The 9832-nt window shown below is 57.2% G+C and overlaps 1 protein-coding gene across 17 annotated transcripts; it reads right to left on the bottom strand.

Annotated features, from left to right (window-relative positions):
• Window positions 1–32: 32 nt before the first annotated feature.
• On the bottom strand, window positions 33–9168 carry DNAJB2 (DnaJ heat shock protein family (Hsp40) member B2). 17 transcript variants are annotated; one of them, XM_005672236.4, is made up of 11 exons: window positions 9015–9168; window positions 8641–8741; window positions 7833–7942; window positions 6495–6548; window positions 6188–6310; window positions 5376–5468; window positions 5054–5156; window positions 4794–4864; window positions 3740–3946; window positions 2848–2876; window positions 1722–2638 (listed from the first exon to the last, which is right to left on the bottom strand). In XM_005672236.4, exons 2-10 carry the CDS (start codon window positions 8703–8705, stop codon window positions 2854–2856), a joined length of 849 nt encoding a protein of 282 aa, XP_005672293.1. In that variant the 5' UTR covers window positions 8706–8741; window positions 9015–9168; the 3' UTR covers window positions 1722–2638; window positions 2848–2853. The 17 variants fall into 17 exon arrangements, 16 of the variants coding, with proteins under 16 accessions (XP_013839980.3, XP_020930631.2, XP_084856705.1 ...); XM_013984526.3 differs by lacking the exons at window positions 1722–2638; window positions 2848–2876 and adding an exon at window positions 33–1499; XR_002339052.2 differs by having other exon boundaries at window positions 2848–3946.
• Between the last annotated feature and the right edge of the window lie 664 nt (window positions 9169–9832).

Raw genomic sequence — 9832 nt, 5'->3', positions numbered from 1 at the left:
GGCTGCGCTCCCTCTGTGTCCGGCAATCTCTCTTTTTTTTTTTTTTTGCTTTTTAGGGCTGCACCTATGGCATATGGAGGTTCCCCGTCCAGGGGTCCAATTGGAGCTGCAGCTGCTGGCGTATGCCACAGCTCATGGCAACGCCGGATCCCCGACACACTGAGCAAGGCCAGGGATCATCGAACCTGCATCCTCATGGGTGCTAGTCAGATTGGTTAACCTCTGAGCCACAGGGGGAACTCTGTGTCTGGCAATCTCCAAGGTGCTGTACATACATTAACTTGCTTAATCTTCATGACAACGCCCCATTTTACAGGTGAAGAGACTGCAACACACAACTTGCCTGAGGTACCACTACTAGTAAGTAAGTGGTGAAGTGAGGATTCGAATGCAGGCACGTGTGGCCTCTTTATTGCCTCTCCTCTCAGTTCCCAGGCAGCCGCCTTGGACCCCTGGGCCTCAGGAATGATGTATTTTGTGCAGGACTGAGGTTAGGACTGAATGAGGCCATGCGGGCCAAGTGCCTGCCATACCTTAAGCAAAAGTAACTAAACTCTGCTAGTCACTCAGACCAGGCCTGTGAGCTGTCACGACAGTCACTCGCCTGTGGACAAGGGGCCTTTTCTTACCTCTCCCCCGTACGTCCCCAGAGGAGCCCTCATCTGCGTGTCCTGTGGTGTCCTCAGACAAAGGTGATAGAAATGGGGCAAAAAGAGCCCTGGGCCTACAGCTACTCTTAGGGCCACTTAATCTTGCCAAGGCTCAGTCCCCTCACATAAAAAATGGGTAACACCCGCCTTGCCCAGGAAGAGAAGGGACCAGGGAGCAGACGGCAGGCCCCCTCTGTGTTTGGCTGAGGCACAGCACCAATGTTGTCACCTCAAAGGTCGGAAAGGAACAGGACAGTCATTTGCTAAAATGAAAATCTTCCAGAAGATTCTCTCCCTCTCCCTTTCTCTCAAGGTAAAAAGTTGAAATTCCTCTTTCAGGGCAGGCTATTTCCTTGTTTTGAGAAAAATATAATGTACGCCCTTTGGGTAGAAGACGAAGCTAAATGCTTATCCTGCAATGGAAGAGTGTGGGGTGGCGGGGAGCCACCATGCCCTGCTTGACAACGCAAAGGTGCTTGTCACGTGGCTGGGAGGGAATCTCTGCAGGTTTCTGGAGAGAGAAGGGGGAGAGATACCTGGCTTTCTTCTCCTCAGGCCCTGATGAGTTGGGGGCCTGGACCCTGGCGGGGGGCTTGTGCGACTGGACATGAGAGAAGCAGGTCTCTGACACTGGCCAACTAAGGAAACTTGTGGAGAGGCTCAGTCTCTGGGCCTGGGAGGAGGTGTTTATAGGTTTTTACCTTCTTATACATTTCCAGCTTTCTGCTGTCCTCATGTTTTCAGTCAAATCATACCTCAGTCTGGTCCTAGCTGCACTGTGGAGTACTGGGTGGCAGATGGCTTTGCAAAGGAAACAACAGCTGCCTGGAGGAAGCCAGATGTGGGACCCTAAGAGGTGAGGGCAGAAGAGTATGGGCATTTCATAGGATTCCACGGCATACTTAGGGAGGGCCGCCTGCTCAAAGAGGGGCACATCACCTGTCAGGTGGGAAGGCTTGCGACCTCTGAAGTCTTGGACAATAAAGGCAGGTGGGTCACCCGCTGGTCCCACAGGGTCCCTCCCCCGCCACCCCGGGAAGAAAGCACAAGGAACACAGCATCCCACCAAGCTCTCGAAATTCAGCTTTATTGACTTCCAGTGTTTTCCTCTTGGTCTGAGCTCAGCCCAGCTGGCTTTGATACATCTCTGAGACTCAAGGGCACAGGGGCTGGCAACACCCTGGCTCCACCACTCCCCTCCCTGGCCACCCGGCTCCCCAGGGAGGGAGGAGGAGAGGCAGCTTCTGCGGTGTTGGAGAGAAAGAATGGGCAGCGGGGTCAGAGGTCAAAGAAGCCATACAAGCAGCAACATGCCTGGAGCATCCGTCACACACCAACTCCAGCCACACACACACACACACACACACACACACACACACACACCCCCGAGAGGGCTTCCTTCCAAGCTCTCTGCCAGCCCGTGCCCATAGCCCTGCTGCGTTGATCTGCTCCGGCTCATCCTCAAACTCCAGGACTGTGCACAGGGAAGGAGCCTCCCCTGGATGCCACAGGGCCTTGATTTTTACGCTCTAACCCGAGCGCTAGCAAGAGCTGTCAGGGGAAACAGAGCTCGAACCATTACCCCTTCATCCACATTCTTGCTACCCCTGCCAGGGACAAATCAAATGACAAGATCTCCCCCATCTTACAGCAAGTGTCAGGCCGACCAGGGCCAGAACTACATGTCCCAAGATGCACAGCCCTGTAACCACATGCCACTTCCCCCAAGCATGATCTAACAGCAAGGAGGCAGGGTGCATTGCATTCTGGGACTTGTAGTCCCCAAGAGAGCACCAAACACCCAGAGAAGCGTTTCCAGGCTAAGACTACCGCCCACCCAGCCCCCACCCACCACCCAGGCCCGGCTCTATGCTCAGCACAGGCGAGGGAGAGGAATGGAGGGTCCCCTCCCAGTGCACAGGGTTGGGCGCTGTCCTTTTGGAACTGTGCAGCAACTCTGGGTCCTGGACATCCAGCTCAGAACACATCTGGGGAGAGAGCAGGGACGGGGTGACAGGAGAGAGGGTCAGCAGCAAGCTGTGGAGGAGGGCGCTCAGCATGCAGCCCTGGGCTAGCCCTGTGGCCTCTCCCTGAGCCCTGATGCATGGTGCGGGAGGACGAGGTCCGGTCCCCTCCTAGGCCTCCCTCCTGGGGCACCCTGGCTTCATCCCCCCTCTCCAGGGTTAGCCGGCCTCACCTCTGGCTAGTCCCGAGGCCCGGGGCAGGCTGAGGCAGCAAGAGGAAGGGAGGAGGAGTGGGCTCCGGTTCCGAATCTGGACGGCCGAGAGGCTCCCGCCCCACCCAGCTAGCCTCCCCGGAAGACCTTATGGCCCTACCGGCCACAGCATCTTCCTCGCCACAAAGAGGCCTTCTGGGGGAAGGAAGAAGGGAGTCCCAGCCAGACGGCAGTGAGAGCAAGCGATGCGGCCCGCGGGGGATGCAGAGAGAAGAGTGCAAGGGAGGAGAGAAGCAGCACCAGGAGGGAGGGAAGCAACAGAGACGTCAGAGCTCAACACCGTGCAGAAACCAGGGTGGGGTGTCTGCAGCCGGAAGGGGAGCGCCGTGGCTGCCGACGGGCTCAGAGAACCTCAGGCCAAGTCCTCCTTAACATCATCAGCAACACAGGTGGCAGAAGACGGGGGGCAGCAAAGGCCTGACCCAAGCCACTAGTGCCCCTGGAAACGCCCCGTCTAATAAGTGCATCCTGATCCCCAGGCCTTCCCACTGCCCTGAGTCCCCCCACCTTGGGCTTCCCCAGGGACCGATCAGCCATGGCCTGAGCACAGCAAATCCCGAGTCCACACTGCAGGGGGGTGGACCTGGGAGGAATCATGGAGGTGGAGAGGGACCCTGCAACTCAGGCCACGCCCCTCTCTGCTCGCCTGACAGTGAGCAGGACCCCTGGTCCCCCTGAATCGGGTGGGTTGGGCCTGGTGATCAGAGGATGAGGCAGCGAGAGGCCTTCTCCTCCGGAGATGGGCTGGGTTTGGCAGTGTCGCCCCTGGCACCCTCACAGGTCTCCCCTGTGCCTGGATCTTGGTTCTGGGCCTTGGGCTGCCCCTGCCGTCGTCGCGGTGCCCCCCGCCCACCTGCCGGTTTCTTCCCAGCCGCCTCCATCTCTGACAGGCTGTAGGCCATGGCAAGCTGCAGGTCCTCGTCATCCTCAGAGAGGTCGCCGTCGGGGGAGTGTGAGGCAGGGGTCTGCCCGACCTGTGTCGCCCCAGACCTGGAGGTGACGGACTGTTGCTGCTCGCGACGGCTCAGCTCCAAGCCCAGTGCCAGGTCATCCGGGATACCTGCGGAGTCACGGCCACCATGACCCAGGCCCTCTTGACCCCGGCCACAGGAATCCTGCCAGGGCGACTCCTGTAGCAACAACTCTGACCACTTATAGCCCCTCCTCTGGAACTGGCTGCAGCATCTTGGCCCCCAGCAGAGTGGTTATGAGCATGGGCAGGTATTCGGCTCCAGCAGGTACGAGCCATCTCCCTGGGCAAGTGACTCAACCTCCCTAAGCCTCCCTTTCCTCATCTATACAATGGGATGATGAAAGTGCCTGCTAGGTCCAGTTGTTCCAGTGATTATAAAAGACAGCCTGTGAAAGGCCCTTTGGCACACAGGGCTCCCAGTCGGTGGGCATGAGGGGGCAGCCATGGTGACCATCCGTATGGTGTGGCCTTGTGGGAGGAAGAGTTCAGCTCCAGGAATCCTGCTTCCTGAGTTTCACTCCTGACTTCACCCTTTGCTAAGTAGGTCAAAGCCTTGGGCCTGGGGCCATTTAGCTGTGCTGGTGCTGAGGATCAGTCTCCTGAAAAGTAGGGCGAATACCAACTGCCCTGCTTTCCCACGGCTGTTTTAAGAACCTAGGGATATGGTATGTGTGCAAGTGCTTGAAAAACAGCCAAGTGCTCTGCAAACTCCAGGCACCGCACTCATGACAACGGTGATGAGCTGGCTCCCTGAGACTCCACCATTCTGTCCCAGCCCCTTCCCCGGGATCAGCATCCCCAGTCCTGCCAGTCTGGCCTGTGGCCATTGTGCCCTCCCTGCCCCAGGGGGATTCAGAGAGGAGCAGTTTGGGGAGGGGCTTTGGGGCTGGGGCTCCCTGCCGGGACTGCCCTGCATGGCAGAGCCACTCCTCACCGTTGATTGTGATGGATTTCAGCTGCCCATCTTCCTCCACTTCCACCCGCTCCTGCCCGTTCTCCATGATTCTGTGGGAGACAGCAACGTTCATTCAGCAGGACGCCCGAGTCCTGCAGCGCCCGCCCCGGCTCTGGGACACCGCAGTGGACAGGACAGACTGGGCTCTGCCCTCAAGGCGCCGCCTGTCTGGTCATGTGGAGCTCCCCCCAGGCCCACCCCCACACCCCTGCACTCGGCGTGGTCTCAGGGGCCCTGACCTGCGCGTTGTGATGCGGCGTCCTTGAACAAAGGTGGTAGATGTAGAAACGGAACGAAAAGCACCAGCCCCAGGACTGAAGGAGAAAGACGAGGAGGAGAAATCTGGCGTGGGAACAAAGGGGAGAAAGAGAGGTTATCACCGGGCAGGCTGCAGTCACAAGGGGCCAGGAACCTCTGCGGGGTCTCCCCACAGAGCTGCCCAGACACAGAGCTCCAGAGATGCAGAAGGCTTGGCAAAGTGACGAGTGAGCTGGCTGAGGCGAGGGCTCCAGGGCTCCAGAGCTCCAAACATGTGCAAACACGGGAAAGGACGGCACTTACCAGAGTGCCCGGGGAAGGAGGAAGAGAAGGTGAAGAAAGGGCCAGAGTGCCGGGGACCCCGGTTCTGAAGCTCTGAGAAGGGGCCCAGGTCGTCTGCAATGAGTAAGCAGATGAACCATTACCTGGAGAAAGATTCCGCCCCCCACCCGCCACCCCCAGATTAAGTCTCAAAGTATGAGCTCCTAAGCAACTGGGTACATTCCTGATTTTTTTTCTTTTTTTGATGGACAAGTTGAATTTCTTTTAGTATTTCATATGCAAAAGTTCCCAGGTCAGTTCTGTCCATCATGAAGAATAAAGGGAGGGAGGGAAAGAGGAGAAGCGCCCCTTCAGTTCTAGGCAGGTAAGTCTGGTGTGAAGTCAGGCAGACACGACCCCAAGTCCCAGCTCCGCCCCGGCTCTGCCCCGGCTCTGCTGTCTGCTGTGCGACTCTGAGCAAGTTATTGGAACATGCCTCAGTGTTCTCATCTGTGATTGGGGTTAAAATTATCTACCTCATAAGGTTCATGTTCACCATTCAAAACAGTGGCATCTGTGGTCTGTAATGGCACTGTTACTGTCCCATGATGCTTTGTGTCTTGCTTTCTGGGCTATCGTTGTGGAAGTCTAACAATGCATCATTGTCATCGTTTAGCAAGGCAAGTCCCCGAAGCATCACTCCAGGGTCACGTGGGTTCTGACATGTGTAAGGTTCTGTGCCAGTGCTCACTGGATCCACCCCCACAAAGTCTTCTGTCCCTGGAATTCTGCTTCCCTCTAAGGGCCTCCCAGCTGATGGAGGGTGGGCCCAGAGGCCTCCTGAGCGCACTCACCAAAGAGCTCCGCAAAAGGGTCCCCACTCCCGAAGAACTCCCGGAAGACCTCCTCCGGGCTGCGGAAGGTGAAGGTGAAGCCAGGCCCGCCACCGCCAGCTTCTGCCCGAGATGGGCCAGTTCCTGGAGGAGAGGCAGGATGAGGAGGGGGCTTAGGGCGTGCATCTGGCCCTGAGCCAGGGGACCCCGGCAAAGGCACAGAGATCCCAGGAGCCTGGAGAGTGAGAATGCACAGCCATTGTAGGGATCTGCCTTCCTCCCTCCTCCTGGACCCACTCCCATCCCTGGGTGCCCCTGCTCCACCTACCTGCCCCGGTCAGCCCTTCCCGGCCATAGCGGTCGTAGATCTCCCGCTTATGCTCTGGAAAGAGAGACCAAGATCATTTCTCCCTCCGTCTGCGTTGACCGCCTCCCCTTCCAGGCTAGGCCCCTCCGAGATCTGTCCAGAGACCGACACTAGGGGGGCAGCAGGGTGCACAGTGGACACAGGCTATAGGTTTTAGCAGCAGCTCAGTCCTTCACTCAGCAGGTCCTTCTCATCTGTAAAATGGACACAGTCACAGCCCCCACCGCATGGTTGCAAGGATTAAATGAGATATCTACCTCAACCACTTAGCATGGTGCCTGATGCACAGTAAGCATCTCCTAAGAGTTAGCTAATTCTTACTATGTTATTATTTGTTTTTAACTTTATGGTTACACCACGGCATACGGAATTGCCTGGGCCAGGGATTGAACCCAAGGAGCAGCTGCAACCTACATCACAGCTGTGGCCACAGCAGATCCTTTAACCCACTGCACCGGGCCTGGGATTGAACCCAACCCGAGCTGCTGCAGTCAGGTTCCTAACCCACAATGCCACAGTGGGAACTCCACTTCTATGCTATTATTAATCAGGGCCTAGCCTGAATGTCACAGAGAGACCTTCCCTGACGACCATCAAAAACCAGTGCCCATTCCCTGTTCCCTATCACATCACCCTGTTATGCTCCTTTGGAATAACCTTGTCCATGCATTTACTTGGTTAATGCAGGTCTCCCTTGACTAGACTGGATGAACCCATGAGGACAAGGACAGGGCCCACCTGACCTCCATTGTTCCTCAGTACCCAACAAGGGCCTGGCATCATAAGTACTCCGTGGATATTTCTTGAATTACTGAATAAAAGACCTGGAGCCCTATTCCAGCTCCGTGTGGCCCTGAGCACCTCTCTTAGCCTCAGCTACCTTACCTGAAAAATGGGGGTGATAAATCCTGCCTTGCAGGATGGCTGTGAGGACTCATGGAGACTACACCAACCAATGCCTGGCACAGAGGAGGCTGGGAACACCCTGGTTACCTGCCCTGCTTCCTTCCCCGTGTCAGGACCCATGCTGCAACTACCAGGTGCTGAGGAGCAACACTGAGACAGAGGATCAGGGGAAGAATAAAAGGGTGCTTGGCACACAGTAGGTGTTCCTCTGGAAAAAAAAAAAATCCCAAGGGAGAAAAAATCCCGGAATCCCTGTGAGAGGAGGACACTTAAATACCAGGTTTGAAAAGGCACAGAGCAGACTAGGGTGATGGCAGCACGGCCTTGGGAAGGAGTGTGATGGGGCATGAAGCGGGGACGATGGGAGCCACCTGCCCTGACCCTGGCCCTTACTGTCCGACAGCACTTCGTATGCCTCAGCCACCTCCTTGAACTTCTTCTCAGCAAACTCTTTATTATCTGGGTTCTTGTCTGGGTGCCACTGTAAAGCCTTCTTCCGATACCTGCAGGAAGTGGGTTCAGAAAGGAAGGGTCAGGGGACAAACGCAAGCACTTGCCACCAGGGAACAAAATGACCCATTTCCTGTTAGCCCACTACAGCCTGTTCACCACTCAGATCCCAGTCGATCCCAGCTGGTAGGGCTACCTCTGCAGCAATGTTTTAATGGAGTCCCTATCTCTCCCCTCTGCAGTCAGTGCCAGGGATACATACTTGCATTAGCCGATGATAACCTAGGAGTGAGAAAGTCCCGGCTCTAACCTCTCTTTGGGGCTCACTGGGGCTGGGGCTGCAAAGGATGTGGGTACTTGTGGCCAGGAAGAGTACCAGGCAGTGGTCCCTCCTAATCACAGCGCTTGAGCATCTTTGCACTGCATCCTGAGAAAACCCACACCTAAAGGCTGGGGGTTGAGGTAGCAGTAAAAGGGAGGGGGGAGGGGGGTGGGGAGGGGAGGCCGCACTGGAAAAGAACCCACACGGCAGCTCTCAGGGGAACGTGATGCTTTGGACTTTGTCCTACTGATCCAGGCATCTCCTTCCTCCCAACAGGGGTCACTCTCTGAGGGAGCCCCTCTCCCCAGTCCTGTCTAAGGAACTGCTTCCCTAGGCCCTGCCTCTAAATGGCCCATGGGGTTGGAAGGGGGCGGTGGGCGTGAAGGGGGGCGGGTGAGTGGCTTTCTGATGCACAGCAGAGGCACTTACGCCTTTTTGATGTCATCAGCCGTCGCACTTCGCGGCACGTCTAGGATCTCGTAGTAGGATGCCATGGCAACTCGTTAGTCGTCAGGCTGGCCTCCTTGGGGCTGCGGTAGAGAAGGAAGCGTCAGGCCGAAAGAACCGAGAGCCCCTCCTTGGGGCTGGAGGCCACCTGCTACCCCCACCCCGGGGGCAGCGGAGCCCTCTGGGCTGTGCTTGCGGATGGTGACTAGGCTCCCTCGGACACCCTTATCGGCTCCCGCAGGCCGGTGCTGCGGGCTATCTCGGGGACCAGAGCTGGGGCGCCCTATCTCAGTCCTCGAACTGCAGCTGCCCAGCCCAGGGCCCCCCTAGCCTGTGCTGGGGCCCCCCGCCCGCACCTCCTCCGCCGGGAGTCCCTGGCCTCCAGCAGCGCCCCGCCCCTGCCCCCCGCCAGGAACCGTCTGGCACCCGCTGCCCGGCTCGCGGCTGCTGCGTAGGACGCGGCCGGCCCAGCTGTGCGCGCAAGCATGCGTCAGCGGCACGGAAACTACTAGAGACCCAGAGGGGGCCGGCTCGGCCTGTCACCTGGGGGTGGGGGTGGGGAGTGCTGCTGCAGGGGCTGCCGGGAGATGGGGGCGGAGCCAGCTATTTTGGGCTTGCACCAGGACAACGTCATCCCCAGATGGGACCTGGGAGACAGCCGAATGCTCCCTCCAGGCGTGACGCACTCAAGAAACGAGCACCCCCTCCCAGCCCCAGCCCCTGGCTCTTCTGCCGCATTGCCTGTAGACACGCTCGAGGGCGGGTGGTTACTCACCGGGAAGAAATCAGCACCTCAGGGACTCACAGACTCCCCTTCTAGGTCCTCCCCCTTGTTCAGATCCCTGCTCTAGCGTCAGGTCCTCAAAAGAGGCTGCCCAACTTCCCGGAGTAGGTCAGACCTGTCTCGCAAAGAATCTCATGGCATCCGTCCTCACACTGGTCAGAGCTACAAGTTCGCATTTATTAGATTATTTGATTGATATTCACATCCCCAACGAGGATGTAAATTCCAAGCAGTAGAGGTTATGACTTTTTTCTCACTGGAGTATTAGGACAGTAGTGGAGGTCAGACGATCATTGGATGATTAAATAATGAACAGATGGGAACATGTTAACAGTTCTGACACATTTGGGAGAGGTGGAAGTTAAAGAGAAAAAGGAAAAACTTTTTTGA

The sequence above is a fragment of the Sus scrofa genome, chromosome 15, assembly GCF_054392235.1.
Source record: "Sus scrofa isolate SSC_HxYL_T2T_F1_AM1 chromosome 15, Sscrofa_HxYL_maternal_Yorkshire_Landrace_v2.0, whole genome shotgun sequence".
Lineage (NCBI taxonomy): Eukaryota > Metazoa > Chordata > Mammalia > Artiodactyla > Suidae > Sus > Sus scrofa.
Note: the sequence above shows the minus strand (reverse complement) of the source record. Positions and strands in the feature narration are given on the sequence as shown.